The sequence below is a fragment of the Canis lupus genome, chromosome 24, assembly GCF_003254725.2.
Source record: "Canis lupus dingo isolate Sandy chromosome 24, ASM325472v2, whole genome shotgun sequence".
NCBI lineage: Eukaryota > Metazoa > Chordata > Mammalia > Carnivora > Canidae > Canis > Canis lupus.
In genome coordinates, this window is record NC_064266.1 from 37,797,016 (window position 1) to 37,815,290 (window position 18,275).

At 51.1% G+C, this 18,275-nt stretch overlaps 1 protein-coding gene across 4 annotated transcripts in view; it reads right to left on the reverse strand.

Annotated features, from left to right (window-relative positions):
* The window catches only part of NFATC2 (nuclear factor of activated T cells 2), a 145,003-nt gene extending 127,088 nt beyond the window's left edge, over positions 1-17,915 (reverse strand). For all 4 annotated transcript variants that reach the window (XM_025470422.3, XM_025470419.3, XM_025470421.3 and 1 more), the window contains exon 1: positions 17,758-17,915. In XM_025470422.3, the coding sequence (XP_025326207.1) occupies positions 17,758-17,887 (130 nt within the window). In that variant the 5' untranslated portion in view covers positions 17,888-17,915. The remainder of the gene's footprint in view (positions 1-17,757) is intronic.
* Positions 17,916-18,275: the final 360 nt, after the last annotated feature.

Sequence of the window (18,275 nt, forward strand, 5' to 3'; positions counted from 1 at the left end):
ACAGGCTGGGTTTTGTCTCCTGTTTTTTCTTGTTTCTGTTTTTTTATAATCCCCACCACGCCAAACCCCAAGCTGGAGCCCCCTTCCCTCGCCAGAGGAAAGGCGGGGTGGGGGGTGGGCCACTTCATCCCAGATTCCTTGAAGACAGAGACCAAAGCGGAAAGACTTTAGTGCAGATGCACAGAGCACAGCTCATCCAAGCCATGCAGGACGCGCTGGGCCCGTGGCTTCCAAACTTTGGGTTCGGTGGAACCCTCGGAAGAAATGCGTTCTCTTTCACAACTCCGTTCACACCCCATTTACACCCCATTTACCGGAGACTGAAACAAAAGCTTCACAAAACAATACTTACCCTGCTACATACAATACACTCTTATCTTTCCTCTTGTCTGGGGTGATTTGGTTTGAATGCTGGTCATTAACTCATTCAACAGATTTCCTACCCATCCCCCCTCCCCGTGGGTCATGACCACAATACAAATCCCCACCACCACCACCACCACCACCTAGGCTCATCTCATCATCCTGCAGAGGGAGATTGCACCAGCTCTGCAGTCCAAAGAGCTCTGGGTCCAAATCCAAGCCCTGCACGCTCAAGTGTAAATAGCGGCTTAGTTTAGAACGAGGACTCCTGAGTCCCGTCTCATCTTGTGCCATTTTACAGATGAGGAAGCTGGGGCCCGGCGTGGGGAAGAGATTCACCCAAAGACACAAAATTCACAGTTTGAGAAATCCCACAGACAAGCCCCCGGGCCCTCCAAAGGCAGAGCCCTGGCTCTATAGTCTCCCGAACTATTGAGAACAGTGGGTGCCCAGAGGACCTAATTTTTCTTTAGGAGCGGCCTTCTGTCTCCAGCTTCTGCTGCCACCTTGAAAGGACCCACCTGGAGAGTGGATTTAGTGAGGGAAAGAGCTGTTCTTTCCCAGCCCCCCTGACTCTCATCAAGCTCCCCCACTCAGCAGAGGCGCCTCCACTCTCCCTGTCGGGGCTTGGCTCTGCCTGACTCCTCTCTCTCCCCCACCTTACATCCAATCCAGAGCGAATCCTAACCACCCTACTGTCAAAACCTAAGCCCCAAGCATGCAAGTCTCCCTCTCCACCACGAAACCCTGCCCTAAGCCAGTGGCCAACCTCTCTCACCTGGACCAAAGTCACCTCCTCTCTGGGCTCCCCCCTTCTACCCTCGCCCCTCTGGTCTGTTTGCCATGCAGTAGCCTCTTGAAACGCCCATCTGCAAAACTTTAAAAGCTTCCCCAGATGTGCTCTAAAGTCCTTCACACCCGTGATAGAGCCCTGGCCCATCTCGCCCCTCGTACCTCCTCACTCTTTCCCCACCTGATTTCAGCAACAGCTGCGCTAACCCCTTTATTATGTTCAAGTAGCTCCCGCCTTGAAGTTCTCGAGTGCTATCATTCCTCTGGAAACTCTACCCCCTCAGATCTTCGCATGGCCGTTTCCCTTAATTTCTTCATGTGTCTGCTCAGTCAACACCTCCTTAGAATGGCCCATCAGAAAGATCAGCTCTATCCCCACCCGTGTCACTCTCCGCCCTTTTCCCCTGCCATTGTTTCCCTGTTAACACCTGCTACCAGTTCACACCACATCTGGTATTATCTGTTTAGGGACTCTCATCCTGATGGATCAGGGGCAGGCAAACTGCAGCTCCTATGTCAAATCCGGCCCACAGACTGTGTTTGTAAATAAAGTTTTATTGGAATGCACCCATGTACCTGCTTGTTTACATACAGTCTATGGCTTGTTTTTGCACTACAGTAGCAGAGATGATAATTACAACAGATGCTCTGTGGCCCAGAAAACCTAAAACGTGTATTATCTGGCCCTTTCTAGAAGTTTGCAACCCATGCACCAGACTATGCTATGCTGGTGTTGGAACCATACCTACTGAGGTTCAGCATTGTTTGCCAGGCACCTAGCACAGGCGGTCCATAAACATTTGCTGAGTGGCTGAGCAAACAATAGATGGACCTCATGCCCAAGGTCCATCCAGCCAGAAATGAGACTTCTTCCTAGAGGTGTGTGGCTGGCCCTTGCCTTGGGGAGCCAAGGTGGCTATATAGGTGATCCTCAACCTCCTGGGGCCCTTTCTGGAACATCCTGGAGTACATGCTGCCTGGTTTAGCTGAGCTGATCTCATGGGATCCAGATGATGCCTCTACCTAGGAGAGGGCCCAGAAATGGCTTCCCACAGCTCTTAGTGTAAAGATAACCAACCTCATCTAGGCCAACCTGGCCAAACCCTGCCTGCCACCTCCAGCCGCACCTCTCTCTATTCTCCTACATCTCTCCCTTGACTCCAACCAAACTGTTTTTGTTCTTAGAAAGCATCTACCTCCTTTCTGCCTCAGGACCTTAGCACTTGCTGTTCCCTCTGCCACAACGGCTCCTCTCCCACCATTCCCAGGCCTCTTCTTCTCTACATTACAAAAGCCACTCATTCCTTACAGCTCAAGTGACATGTGCTGGGGAAGGCGTTCTGGTCTCCTTGGCAAGATCAGAGCCCACTCATGCTTCTCCATTCTGCTCCATACCCCCGCTCCTGGCTCAAAGATATGTGCTAGTTGGGTGAATGAATTTTTTAAAAGTGAGTTCACAAAAGTATGTGAAACATTTAAACTGCTCCTCAAAGATGCTAACATCCAAACCAAAAAGTAGAAAGATACAACCTCGAGAGGGTAATTTGGTAATATCTACCAAAATTCCAACCAAACAGTATTGCCTTAGAAATTTATCCTGCAGACAAACCCTCATATATGCAAAGTGAAGTGTGCATAAGATTAGTTAATGCTCTCCTGTTTGTAACCTCAAAAGACTGGAAGCAACCTAATGTCCATCAACTGGGGATGGGTTGAATTCTGGTTTGTTCATACAATGGGATACAACACAACTAGATAAAGGGTTAGAGAAATTCTTTCTGCATTAAAACGGAATGACCACAAGATACAGTGTCAGAGGAGAAAAGCATGCACAGTATAAAAGCAGAGGATAAAACAATGTGTACACAGGTACACACACAGCTGCTGGGAAACTAAGTAATCAAGCATGGCAGAAAGGAGATTGATTCCTGTATGACCTTGAGAAAAGAAATACAATTCCCAAAAGAAACATGTTTTTATTTTAAAGGTGATGGGGCGTGCTGGTGACATAACAGGATATACAGTAATGACACCCTGGTTTAAGAAGCAGGAAATTGAGACCTGGTCCTACTCTGCCACCAACGAGCGGTGTGACCTTGAGAAAGTCCTCCACTGGCTCTATGTCTCACCTTCCCATTTATAACAGGACGGCACTAAACCAGATCGGTCTCTTCGGTCACTTCTGGCTGTAAAATCCTTTGATTTTTTCTAGCTGGGGTCTGTAAGGTCTCGCGTTCTTAGGAAGAGACAATCCCCAACAACTCGTATCTATGTGTACAAACACACACACACACATGCACGCACACACACGCCTTCCCGGCAGGTAACAGAGGGCACATTTTTAATCTAGCAAGAGATCAGCATCAAATCCATGTCCAACAACGTTCTGATCATCCAATGCCCCGTGAACCAGCACAACTGACCACAAAAAGTCTCTTAGCAAAAATTCCGGCCTTTATCAGATGAACGGCATCACATCTCATCAGACACACCCCCTCGGGCCTGATGGGAACCGGCACAGAAACCCGGCCATGAAAACACACATCACTCGCACTGGCTGGCAAGCAGTGCAAAACAGAAAGGCCGGTTTTGCTGAGCAAAAGCATCCAAAGCATTTACACTGGTTTTAATTAATCCAAGCAGCAGAGTTTTTCCGTTTTCTTTTTCCTCTCAAGATTCTGAAAGTTGCACAGCAAGCAGGGAATGTGACGGTAATTTATCATCATTCCATTCTCGGCCCTCTGGGTGTTTGACAGTAAATATCCCAGACGCACAGCTCATCGTGAACACATTTCTTTAAGCAACGAGGATTCTCTGCTCGCTCGCTTGCTCTCTCTCTCTCTCTCTCTCCCCTTATACAACTGCCCCCCTCGCAGCCAGCCCCTGGGGGCCACAGCCATGCCCACAAGGCAACTGGGCCAAGTGAGTTTCATCTCAGAACCACCAGATTTTCAGAAGGGTTTCCAAATTTTTTCCAAAATCTCGCTCCTTTTACAACTTGCGCGATCTTTGCAATATCTGTGTATCACCAGTAAATATTATTTACTTACTTAATATTTCTATTTAAATTCACTGACCTAGTACTTTAATTTTTTTTTTATTTTAAAAGGAAACTTTATACCACTGCTGCTAATGGAAAATCTGTGTCACCTCCGTAAATAGAAGGTAGGGTAAAAAACACAATAAAAATAAGAGTCACTAAATTCGATTCAAGACACTGTCGCCTTCCAAAGGCTCTAGTCTGAGGTCCACCCTTTTTCTGCCCTGAATGCTCTCTTTTTATTGAAGTAGAACTTATATATACCAATTTTGACTATGTAGAGTTTGATGAGTTTTGCCAAATGTTATACACCCTTGTAACCACAACCACAATAAAGATGTAGAACATTTCCACAACCCCAGTAAGCCTACCTTTTTTAAGGCTGGAGGTGGGGGTAGGGAATGGCAAGTGCTAGAAAGGAAGGTGTTAAAGACACAGTAGCACCTAACGGAGACCTAACCTTGGGCTCGTTCCAAGCAAAGTAGCGCTGCAGTAAAATGGCACTCATTACACGCAACGTACTCATCAGTGGACCTACATAAAATCATCTCATCTGTGATGAGATGTGCTGTGAGAGATACCTAGCCCACCCTCGATGCATCCATACTCAGAGAGAAGAAGAAGGTAAAAGCCACGACAGCAGATTCAGAGGTTGCTGTTCTAAGTCCTCTATGCCTCCATGTCTTTGCATATGCTGTTCCCCTTACCTAGAACTCCTAGCCTCCAAATCTTCCAAATCTCCTAGCCTCACTCCTCCTGGCCAGCCATTATTCCTTCATCAAGATTACACTTAGGCCACCTCCTGAAGGCCCTCCTGGATTCCCTAGTCTGGATCAGGAAACTCTTCTTCTGGGACACCTAGGAGGCTCATCAGTTGAGCGTCTGCCTCCAGCTCAGGTCATGATCCTAGAGACCAGGGATCGAGTCCCACGTCAGGCTCCCTGCATGGAGCCTGCTTCTCCTTCTGCCTATGTCTCTGCCTCTCTCTGTCTCTCTTGAATAAATAAATAAAATCTTAAAAAAAAAAAAAAAGAAGCTCTTCTTTTGTGTTCCCAGAACCTACGGAATCATGTAATAAGTCTATCAATTAAGGTCTTAGGGGCAGACAGGGATCATAAGTCAATAATGAAATTGACTGAAACATGTTAGCAACATGAAAGCAGCTAACATTTATTGAGAACCTACATGCCAGGGACTGTGGGAAGCACGTTACATGTGAACTATTCTATCCCCATAACCACCTATGAGGTAAGCCCTGTGCATCCCCCTGTCACAGATAAGGAAACTGAGACACAAGGAGGTGAATTAACCTGCCCAAGGTCCCACCGCCCGAACCCAGACAGACCTGAGAGCACCATCAAGCACCAGGCCAGGGATTTTCAACCTCAGAACCAGCAGCAATTGGGGCCTAGGCTAATTCTTTTGTGCGGGGGAGGGGTTATCACCCGTGGCCTCTACCTACTAGATGCCAGTAAAATCCCCACCCTTCTCCCAGTTGTAACAACCCAAACTGTCTCCAAGTATTGCCGAATTTCTCCTGCCAAGCAGAAGAGCCCACCCCCCAGCCCAGGCGAGAATCCCTGCTCTGTGCTATACAACCCTGGTATGCATGGCCTGCCACATACCAAGAGGCCCAAAAGGCTGCTGGAAGCATTCACTCAAGTCAGGCTCTGAACCCAAAAAGCTTCAGAGAGGAGACATCTGCTCCCTGTCGGCCCCAGCAGGTGAAGCATGGAGCAGTGTCTGGAGCAGACACTGGAAGGCCTGATTCCCTGCACTCTCCCCTTCCTCAGCTTCCCAGAGGCTCACCCCAGCATCCGGGGCCGTGCCTGGGGGGGTGCAGGTGCCTCAGGCCACTGTAGGGGACTGTGGGACAAGATTTCTGGGGGAACCGCTCTGGCCCCACATCAGCGGGGTGCCTGCACAGAGATCCGGGTCTCACCTAGCACAGAGTGAGGGGACCCCAGCTGCACCACCTCGCCCCTCGCCCGTGTGACCGGGGCACCCCCCAAGTCCTCACGGTGATGAGGTCAATGATGGTACCAACCTGAGAGTTCACCTAACCCACATGAAGCCTGAAACACGTGGACTGAGCACCCAATAAATGGGATCTCTTGGTGTGATGGTATTATTATGGAAAGTGACTTTAGAAATGAAAATTCTCCCCTTTCTCAGCTCACACTGCTATATTTTATAACAACTTGCCAGCAGGACACACACCGGCCCCTAATGCCTCCAATAGCATTAAAAGAAAGAAGAAGGGCAAGAGGCCTGGCTGGCTCCATCAGGGGAGCATGTGACTCCTGATCCCGGGGTCCTGAGTTCAAGCCCCATATTCAGCATAGCATCTACTTAAAAGAAAAAGGGAAGAGTGTTTTATAAAAATAAGATGGATTCGTCAGCACTTTGAGAAATCTTTTTCTGCTAGCATTCAAAAAATATGTGGAATAGGCAAAGAAGGCTTCCAATACCCTTCCATTTTATGCTTTTATGCCCATCCCCTGGGCCATCTGGGAGCTGATCAACTAAATCTTACTAAGGTGTTAGTGACTCAGTAAGCTACTCGCCTTAACAAAAATGATGACAGCTAACATGTCTGTACCACTGTAGACCAAGAACCCCTGGGTACACATTTAATGTTTGTCCCACAAGAACCCTATGAGGCTGGAGATACGGTTTCCTCATTTTACCAATGGGGAAAATATGGCTCAGAGAGGGTGACGAATTTTCCCAAGGTCACACTGCTTCTAAGTGGCAGTCTGGCTCCCCCACCTCCTATCCATTACTCTAGCCTGCTGTTCATGAAAGGGGCTACATTTGGGCTGACGACACCTTAACCCCGACACTGGGACCAGGAGTACCCCAAGAATTGGAGCTGCTCTGGGGGTTCCTTCAGGAGGCAACTGACAACCAACGACACGGATTCCTTTCTTCTGAAATATTCACATTTGCCCCAGGGTTGAGTCAACGATTTATTTTAACATCACACTCAGGCCACACGTTGGTCCCTGCCAGCACCTCTCCTCCTGGAGCCTCTGGCGGGCCTGTTGCTCACCCTCGGGGACACACGGCCAAGCCCGAGGCGGGCGTGCAGTGCCAACCTGCCAGCCAACAGATCGCTTTTGAAAAAAGAAAAAAAAAGAAAAAAGAAAAAAAGGAACAGCAAGAGGACATCTTCTCCGCCTAGAACTCCGGGCGGGTGGAACTTTCAGGAAGCAGAATAGAATGACCCAAATAGAAACCCGGCGAGGGAACCACCACGGGGTCTGCCGTCCGGGGGCGGGGCGGACACAGGAAGAAGCGGGGCTTTCAGGCCTGGATGGCTCGGAGGAAGGGAGCCAGGTCACGGCCAGGGGGCTGCGGGCCGCCGTCCCTGTCTGCGCGGAGGGACCCACTGCGTGATGAGCCCACGCCCCAAGGTGGTGCGAGTCACAGGCCCTGGGCTTGAGTCATCACAGTCTGTTGCCGGGGCAGCACTCGGGATGCCACAACCTGGCACCAGGGAGCGGAGCCGGAGGGAAGGGGAGGAAGGGGAGAAGGGAGAGAAGGGAGAGAAGGGGGAGGTAACGAGCCCTGCCTCCCACCACCCGGCTACTCCCCTAACCTCCCGTGTGCGGGGGGCTGCGAGGAGTCACCCACGGAGCAGGAAGGCGGAGGCATTGTGGCCGGTGGCCGGCACCACCTCCAGCCAAGCCCGTCTCTGAAAAGCGACACGTGGCCCTGGGGCAGTAAGTCCAGCGCTCGGCAAACCTTCCCCAAGGCCAGCCCGGGGACCCCCCACCGGAGGCCCCCCCAGGCCCCCGCCGCGCACACACAGAACAGCAGCTGGATTCCTCATCCATGACCCATGTGTGTGAATCATGACGGAGAATCAGGTCGTCACACTCGTCCCAAGGAGATGACATAGACAGACGCAGGGCACGAAAGGTGAGAAATTCCATCCAGATAACTCAGGTCCAGAAGTGCCAGAAAGGGAAGAAAAGCAGTTTACCGTCCCGTCTCGTCCATGTGGAACCACTGGAAAAAGCCACCTTGAACGCCGTGCTCTTTGCTGACCTTGTCCCAGCGAAGACAGCTGTCTGCCTTCGCCAGACGGGACAGAAAGGAAGGCTCGGTCCCGCTCCCCAGGCGGCCTGCCACGAGGCCAGGCGCCTGGGACACAAGACCCGGGATGATTTGCAAACAATCAGCCTCACAGACCGGCTGCTGGCATGTCTGTGTGCAAACCCACACGCGCCCAGAGGTGGACACGTCCTCCTTTCGGAGAGCGGCAGAGAAGCGCATGGAATCGGCGACCCGCAGGCCTCAAGGTCAGCTTTTGGATGGAGGCAGGACGGCCCAGGCATCGGCAGACTGGAGGCCTCATCTCCATCCTCAAATCGGGGTGGAAAGAGCCACCTCTTGCTGGTTTAGGCGTCCCAAGGGCCCCGGCCTGCTTTCATAGCCACCGTGTCCCAAGCTTTCACGCGTACTACTTCTCTCCCTGCAGCTCACAACCCCCCGGAAGGCAGGTGCTCTCAAGTCCCTTGTGTTACACATAGAGAAACTGAGGCATAAGGGTGCAAAGATCCTCCCAAAGTCACAAAACAATGAGGGGCAGAGCCGGGGTTCGAACTGAGACCTCATCATTTAAGTGCCATAAAACGCACAAATGTGAAACGTACGTCTCTCATGCCTTTTACACCTGTACGTATCTGGTTACCCACCGTCCAAGATACAGAACATTTCCTTTCTGCCCCAGGCTTCCCTGGGGGAGGCCCCCCAGCCAGTAACCCTCACCAGGCCTGACTTCTCCCACCAGAGACTCGGTTTCCCTGCCCTTGAACGTCACATAAATAAAATCCTATGGGGTGGACAGGATTCGTCTTTCACTCAAGGTTCTGAGATTCACCCACGTTATGTGCAGCCACAATTTCTTTCTTATCACCACGTAGCATCCCCCGCCATATGATGACACCATAATTTATGTATCCAAGGTCGCCAGGCTGTACGACCTCTCTCTTCAAAGACAGCCATTTGAGACGGAACTGGACGTAGTGACCCGTCCCTCCACGCTCGTCAAGGGGTGCGTGACAAAGAACACAGTTCAGACAGCTTCCTCACCGAAAGGAGAAGGAAAGATCTGGTCAGAACTAACCAGAAATAGACTTCAGATAACCCTCCCTCAGACACCGCGGGCTCACCCACCTCTCCGCCGAAGGCCTGCATGAGGGGCCACGGGTGGACGCGCACTTTCCCCCCAGCTCAGCAGAGACCCCTCACCTTCCCGCCGGCACCTCGGGGCTGCACCCATGGGGTCTCACAACCCCTGGCACTGCCGACACGCTGATGGCCACCTTTCTCGTAGCCAAACTGAAATCCAAGTGGAAACTTATGCCTTGAAAACAGTGGGGCCCCTGGACTCTTGGCTAGGGACAGAGATTTAAAATTAATACCCTGATTGACTGACAGGTTCTTTATTTACACTTTCCCCCAGCAGTTTTCTTTTCGGTGCCACGCTCCCAGGGGCGGGCACACCTCATCACTGGCCCTGCCAGCCCCGGCCCTTCATGGCATTCCTCCTTTCAGAGGTGATGTCACCCACTGCGGATCTCAGACCGGCAGCCCAGCCTCTGAGGGTCACACAGGTAAACAGCCCCTTTCTGTGTGTAGTCTGCGGAGTCACTGTTACAGGCACAGCAGACCAAGGTCTTCCCCTCCTCATTTAACGTCTCCCCCCTAGTGCAGGCGTGCCCAAGCAGGTTTGTTTTGATAAGGGCCTTTATAAATCCTGAGCTTTGCAGGCGACTTTCTTCCCTTCACAAAGCTCACCCAGGCATGGCTCAATTAAAATTCACAGGGGAAGGCCTGGCTTTTAGAAATGCATCTTAACTCAAACAGGCCCCGTGGAGAAAATGTGCTTTGCCCGAAACTCAGATGAGGAGCTGGGGAGGGTCCCAGATGCCAACTCAGGAAAAGCCATCTTCTGGCTCTGCTTGTACCTTAGTGGGCCTTTGGCTATATATCCCCTCCCCCACACCAAGAGGGGGAGGGGGAGGCATTAAAAATCCGAGGCATGGGGCTTTCCATCTCAATGCTAGTTTATAAGAAATGCAAAGGACAGAGGAACATGTTCGAAGACACCCCAGGAACGCCCCTGGCCAAATCCAGTACGTGGAGAATGGAGCCGGAAAAGTGGCCTTGTGTCTTCGGCAAAGAAGTAGCAAGAAAACAGATGGATGGGGACTTCTGCAGAATCAAAGAGACACAGTGGTCACATCAACCAAATACAACGTGAAGATCTTCTCTGGATCTTGAGTCCAACAAATTAACTGTAAAAAGATACCTGTGTGACAAACAGGAAACTGGCAACTAGACATGTGAAATTAAGTAATTATTGTTCTGCTTTAGGTTTGATAATAAGCATTTGATTTTTCTCCAGTCCTTATCTTTGAGAGCTCCGGGCTACTCTAGTTTATTAACAAAATAGTAGGTCATCCGGAATTTGATTCAAAATGACTGTGGGTGGGAGTGTTAGAGAACAAGTCGGGGGAGGGATGAAAGATTGGCCTCATGCTGGTAACTGAAGCTGGGTGATGGGAACGTGAATGTTAATTTTATCATTTCTCTATGTTTCCATTTTTCGGGAAAAGTTCGTAATAAAAATTCAGGAAAAAGTGAAAGGCAGTTGTTCTTGCTTTGGGGAAGCCCATATCGGGCGCTGCTCCAGGCAAGGAAGCAGACAGCCCCTGACCCATCCCAGGAAGAGCCCCAGGGTAGAGCGTTGCCTTCTTCCCTGAGCTCAGTTTGAACAATCAGCAGAAAAAACAAACCTCACACCAGCCGAGGGAAGCCAAGTTTGGCTGGAGCTCTGCGGAGTGTGTGGCTACTTCCTGTGCTGGGGAGGAAAGAAGGAGGAAGTCCCTTCGTGGGAGGAAGTCCCTTCGTGGGGGGAAGCCACAAGGCATCCATCACACTGCACTTTCCAGGGCTGCTCCTTCCTGGCCCTGGCTCAAAGGTCCCATGGGGCCAGAGCAGGCTACCTGGGGAAGCCCTGCCTCCCCAGGAGAGGCAGCCACAGGGGAACCTCCACGCCCCGGAGTCTGGACATTGGAGAAAGTTTTTGCAGCCAGCCCTGTTCTGGACCCTGTTCTGGAGCCTGTTCAAGGAGCCAGATGAGGTTTCGGGGTCTACACAGTAAGTGCATTAAGGTAGACAGCACCCACTCAAGCCAGGGAGCCAGGGGCTCCTCTCTAAGAACCAGAATCTGCTTTATTCCTGGCCTGTCTTCTTTTAAAGCTCAGAATTCATCCAAGGTAAAGGCTCACTCTTCCAAGGAGCCAATGCTCTCAGGAAGTCAGGAGAGCTGGAGGCTATCCCGGAGCCCATCACCACGGCCACCCAATCTCTGCACAGGCCTACCACACACGTCGAGTGTGCTTCGAGCACACTGCCTCCAGGTAGCCTCACCTCCACTCCAGCAGGTGAGCTCAACCCTGCTGCACAGGTGAGAAAACACAAGCCCAAAGAAGCAAAATCCTGTGCCCTTAGGCATACGGCTAATAAGGAATTATTATGCAACTTTTCATCCATTCATTTGGCGATTACTTATTGTGTGCTTGCTAATGCTGACTTTTGCTTGGCCAAGGTCAAGCAGGTAGGAGGCATCTAAACCAGAATTTCAAGCCAGGGTTTTCTGATTTCAGACCTGGTGCTCTGACCCGCTGAGCCACTGGAGCTGGGGGATCATGTGCGCCCGGAGGAATGTATAACCATCCACTGGGATGCAGAAAGAAATAGAAAAACAGCTCAAGTCCCACTGATTTCCTGTCCTTTATCATTTTTATTTTTGCTGTAGGAGCATAACCCCCTTAGGACAGCAGCAAACATAAAGTTGATGATTCTAGAAATATCAAATATGAGGGGTGAACACAGCCCAGGCTCCAGGACATGGGACCCCTCAAAGCTGGAGTTTGTGACACTCTGGCTGAGTTGCAGTGCTGACAGCAGGGACTCAGGACCCCAACTACCTGGGCTCAAGGCCTGCCCTGCCATTTGCCGCTGCAAGACTCAGCGAAGGTAACGGACCCCCAAAGAGTCTGACTTCACTTGGCCCAAGTGCAGCCAAAAGATTCTAATGTGCAGCCAGGACTGAGGACCGCTGGCCACAATACTGCATTTTTCATATATATTCAGCTACCCCCCCGCCCCCCACCAACCTTACAGGATTAGGACACCTCTGGAACCAACCCAAATAACACTGCCCTAAGGTTTTAAGAACCTCGCTTCCAATCATCTCCAGAACAGAGGGCCTTTAATCTGGAAGCGTGGATGACATCTGTTCAGTAGTAAAGAATGATTAGGGCAACTTTCTCCCCATTTCCTTTGCCTCCCTGACAAGGCCACCGCTCAACCCTAGCCCTCATTTCACCTTTCCGGCTGCACCTGGAGACGCTATTTGTACAAACCAGGCTTAATAAGACCTGTCCTTAACTCGACACAGACGGCAACGTCTCTGAATGTCACATGTGTTTAGCGAACCTGCTGGCTTAGGGTAGAACTCTATTTTTAGCAAGCACCAAAAAAAAACCCCATGATACCATATCCCAGCACCTCACTTGTCCCTCTTTGTTTACCAGGCTGTGTCCCACAGTGGCCCGGGGGCCAGGCAAGGGTAGGACCACATCTAATTGTCTCTACACCCCCACAGGGCCTGGCACAAAACCAGCATTCGGTGTATGTTTGCTGAAAGAATGAGGTTTTAATTGTCCCCCGTGAATGGGTTGAGAGCAGGTGTTCCTAAGTGGAAGTGCAGGTGACAAGAGGGGATGGGCTCCAGCAGGGTCTGTGACTCTACCTGAAAATGGTATAAAAGGCACACAGAGGGCAGAAGGGGATGTGTTGGGGAGATGGGGCGTGCGAGAGTTATGCACATGTGCAGTGCACACATGCTCCTATACTGTGTGTGCATATGGGGTCTGTGGCTTTCAGTGGCTATGACCCAAAAAGCTTAAGGACCACCAGAATTGACTCTACAAGCAAATGACCAGGAGTCTGAAAGGTCAATGCTGGTGCCATTTGCATTAGCTTACCAGGAACTGAAGGGAGGGATACACCAGACCCATTGAGGTCTACCAGAAATGATCACTCCCAATGGGTCAGTCCTGACAGTCCAGAGGAGATGTGGCACTTCTGGAGGTGACCAGAATTCCCAGTATCCATCCATCTCACCCAGTGTTTTATACATTGGGAGAAGTAATAATCCATTTCATTGAATTCACAAGCACCCACAAAGGAATTAAAGTTCTAACTTTTCCACTGACAACCGACACACCTCTCTCCTCTCCACGATGAGCAGTAGCACTGGTCGGGACTTCCAGCTCCGTCCCCGTTCTTTCTGTTACTTTTTTCAACTGAGGGAGACAGCTAAGTATAGTAAGAGTCTACTTTTCATGCCTCTAAGCAAATAAATTTGAAAACCGAGGTAAATAAAATAGATGATTTCTTAGAAAGATATGGCTTACCAAGATTGACTCTAGTAGACACAAAGTGCAAGCAGGCCAATTCCCATAGACACAATAGAGAAAACAATCAGAGAACCACCCCATAAAAAGGCACCAGGTCTGGATGGCTTCACAGGGAAATTCTATCACAGCTTTAGGAATGGGATAGTCCCAACAATACATACATTGTTCCTGAGCACAGAAAAGGAAAGAAATCCAAACTTAATAGCATACCAAAAAGGACATCACAAATACCACTCGTGAATACTGCTGACAGGAATCTTAAATATTATCAGACACCAGCCCCACCACCTTAAGCGACCAAGTGGGGTTTAAACCAGGAGTTTCTCAATATTCGGAAGTCCATTAGTATAAATCAGCATATAAAGAGATCTAAGAAGAGTAAAATCATTTTTCCATAGATCCTAAGGAGTCTATGACATAATACAACTCTCATCAAAGCTCTCAAGAAAACAGTCATGAGTAGGTACTTCCTTGACATAATAAAATACATCCACTTCAATCCTAAAGCAGACACAGGAGGTATTCCTGCCAGGGTCAGAAACAAGGCAAGGGTGCCTACTATGTCCACTATTACACAGCAGGCTGCTGGAGGTATTATTAGTCAACACCATTGGACAAGAGGAAACCACAGAAGCACCATTAAAGGCTTTAGCTCAGTGAGGGCAGGGGCTGGGTCTCATTCCCTATTGTATCCCCAGGATCTAATACAATAGATTCTCAATAGTTAGCTGGATGAGTAAATGAATAATGGCTCATATTAACTGGCTATTAACAAAGCCAAGGGTTTAATAAAATGCTGGCAACAAATCACACTCTGTATTGATTTAAATAGATAAGAGGTGCCTGGGTGGCTCAGTCGGTCGAGCGACTCTTGATTTTGGATCAGATCATCTCAGGGTGGTGAGATCGAGGCCTGTGTTGGGCTCTGCACTGGGCATGGAGCCTGCTTAAAATGTTCGCTCTCCCTCCACCCACCCCTTTCTTCTCTCTCTCTCTCTCTCTCTCTCTGTCTCTCTCTCAAATAAATAAATAAATCTTAGATAAATAAATAGGTCAAGCCATTCAACAACAACCATGTAAGATAAGTACTATTATTTCAGCCATTTGACAGCTAAGCAAACCAAGGTCCAGAGAGGTTAAATGACTCATCCAAGATCACTCTGCTGGTAAATGTTTTAAACTCCAGTCTTGCCATGGCTGCCAGGCCCCTTACACACTGCTTTACATCTCTCTCCTCAGATAAGGGAATAGTGAACCCTCACACAGTAGTTAAGAATGTAGGCTCTGGAGCAAGACAGCCAGGTTCAGGTTTCAACTCTGCCATTTAACCGGCTCCACTTTCCTGGGAAACTTTCTTCACCATTCCATGCCTCACTGGCTCCTCTGTAAAATGAGGTGACCATAGTGCCCACCTGCTAGGGTTGGAGGGTTATGGCATGACTTAAGAAGCATCTGCTACAACGCTATACTTCCATAAAATGAGCATCCAACTTCCCCCAAATTTCTAAGGACCATCACCAAGTTCTGACAATTGTCCGACCCATTAGGGGGCCCTTTCCTTCCTTGACTTTTGCCAAGCTCACGCACAGAGTTAAGGGCAGCCCTCACATGCACCACCAAAACACTGTCACCTGGGACAGAGCCCAATAGCAACCCAAAGACTAGTGCCAGTCCTTGGGGAGCTCCACCATGCAGAAGCAGAGGTGACCCCACTAACATCTGGGTAAAGCAGGGCCAGACCACATCTGGAAGAGCTCGTTTAACCTCCCCAGGCTCACAACACCCCTTCTCATCCTCAGCCACAATGTTTCTGTGCTGCTTACTTCCCAGCAAGGACTCATCATTTATAGATTCCACAACAAACTCCCCCACTCCATAAGGGGGACGGAGGGCCTGCACATAGGAACTTCTTTCCAAAGAGCCCAGTTTGGAAGGGAGGAATCTGACAAGCACTTCCTTGGCCAAGTGGATCAAGGTCCATATCAACATTGATCAAGTTGATAATAGGTACCCTTGATAAGATGTGATGGGCATTGTCACTTCAGCTGCACGCTCTTCATCCCCAGAACCTATAGCCCCAGTCTTTCCATGAGGGAAATGTCAGAAAGACCCTAACCGAGGCCCATTCTACAGTATACCTAGCCAGTGCTCCTCAAAACTGGCAAGCTCATAAAATACAAAGACGGCATGGACTCTAGTTCATAATAATGCATCAATACTGGTTCCTGAATGATAGTAAGTATACCCATATTAATATAATGTAATGTTAATAAAATAGGGACCTGGGTGCTCAGTATATGGCAACTCCCTATGCTGTCTTTACAACTTTTCTGTGAACCTAAAACTGTTCCAAAAAAATAAGGTTTTGTTTTTTTTTTAAATGATTCCGGGGCTTTCACTGTGGCCATTTAGACACCCATCTGGCGGCCACCAAGCACCACTTGCCAAGAAAAACTATAAAAAGCACCTCCCATCAGATTTGGCTTGGAAAGTATTTCCCCGGAAAGCTCCCCTGTGCAAAAAAAAAAAAAGAAAGAAAGAAAGAAAAGAAAAAAGTTAGCTGATTGTGAATCTGGGAGGGGTGTCAGTATTAGTTCTCTTTAAAACATGACTTTAATCTTAACAAACAAAGACCACGGATGGTAAAGGATCCTTAAAGGGATCGTTTGCAGATTCTTAATTGTATCTTTTCAAAGCGAAGGATGGCCTCCAGATTGCAACTTGAGAAGACTGGTCTCTTAGGCTGGCTAATCATTTCCATCTCCAGCCAAAATACAGAATAATTTACTAATTCCCATTTTCACTTGGCAACCAAGCCAAAGCAAGCCCCTCACCTAACCGGCCTGTGAAGATGGCCAGGGAAGGAAAGTTAAAACTTCTCATTCACCTGCCATACACAGCATCTCTGGGAAGTACCAAACCCCCAAATATCTGTGTAAAGGCCTCCTACACAAACCAGCCGGCACAACCCCTTCCTGCGTTCCGGATGCGGCCAAGCCCGAGTGCATCTGGAAGTTACCAACAGGCCTGCCCCTGAGGCTTCAACAAGCATTGGCTGGGCTGGGCTGTCAAAATCAGGAAGCCTGGTCGGGGTTTTTTTTGTTGTTGTTGTTTTTTCCAAGACAACCTGCTAACCAGAAAAATACAGTGAAGTTGGGCATGCGACCTCCTCCTCCTCCTTCTGACAAATGCTCCTGTTAACCACGTGAAGTGATGGCCCGGCCTGGGGAAGTCCCCAGCCACCCAGGGCACCTGAAGGCAGACACTGACAGGTCGTTGGGGCAGAGATGGGCTGCTTCTTCCTGAATCCACAGGCCAGCCTCCCCCCCTCCCCCCCAAAACCCCACATTCCACTACGACCATGGGGTAGGGGGTCACATAACAAAGCTCAGACTGATCCATTTGGGGTGATTCACAAAGGCAGCAGCAGAACCCAGGGAAGAAATGGGCTGGCTTCCTAACAGCGAGGTCAAACCACGCTCCGGCATCAGACACAGACAAACAACCTCTTCACGAGTTTCGCCACCGCGTGTGCGACAAACCCAGCTCACAGGCGGTGCTGTCTGGAGAGAGGAGGCTCAGTGCCACGGGCCCTGACACTTGGGCTCCGTGGTAACCTTTGGGCCCCTCCGTTCCCTCCCTACCACCAGCTTTGGCCTCCTCACCTCCTCCCTCCAGAGGCAAATCTAGCCCTTCCTTTCCCCCTCGGAGCACCCTGCGGCCGGGCAGAGCCAGCTGAGGCCCCAGCTGAGGCCGGGGCCACCTTTTGCTCTGCTCCCAGTGACCCTCGGGGAGAAGTCACCAGTAACTGGGGCTGACGCCCTACTGGGCAAGAGAGGGCTTACCGCCCCCTAAGGGTGGCAGCAGTCCCAGACGCCTCATGCCCTCCCTCTCACCTGCGGAGACGCGCCCCTCCCGCCCTCACCAGCCCCCCACCCCGGGAAGTGAGACCTCGGGAGCAAGGAGGCGCCCGGTGCCCACTCGGCAGGCCCAAGCCCCCGCCCCGGCTCCGGGGGCGGCAGCGGGGGGGCCCGGCCGGGAGGAGCCTCCACCGACCTTCGATGGGGTTCAAATACTCATAGTCGAAGAGGATGGAGAAGTCGAACTCGTCTTGGGGGCTGCCCCCGGGCTCGTGACCTGGGGCGCCCCCGCCGTCGGGGTCCGGCTGCCGCTCCGGGGCGTCCATGCTCGCGGGGCGGCGGGAGGGCGGCGGGGCCGGGGCCGGGGGCGAGCGCGGGCGCGGCCTGCTGGGCCCGGGCGGGGGCGGCGGGGGCGGCGGGGGCGGCGGGGCCTGTCCTCGCGGGGGCGGCGCGGGCGCAGCGGGTCCTGGACGCGCCCGGAGCTGAGCGGCGGCGGCGGCGGCGGCGGCGGGCTTCCTGCTCCGGAGGCACCTGCTGCAGCCCGTCGCGGGGAGGCGGGGCCGGGCCGGCCGGGCCGGCGGGGCGGGGCGGGGCCGCGACCGGGGCGCGGGGAGGGCGGGGGCGGGGGGGGAGGCGCCCGGGAGGAAGGAGGCCGCCCCCCCCACCCCGGGAGCACGCGCCCCGGGTCCCCTCCGCCGGGCGCTCCGGGGCCGC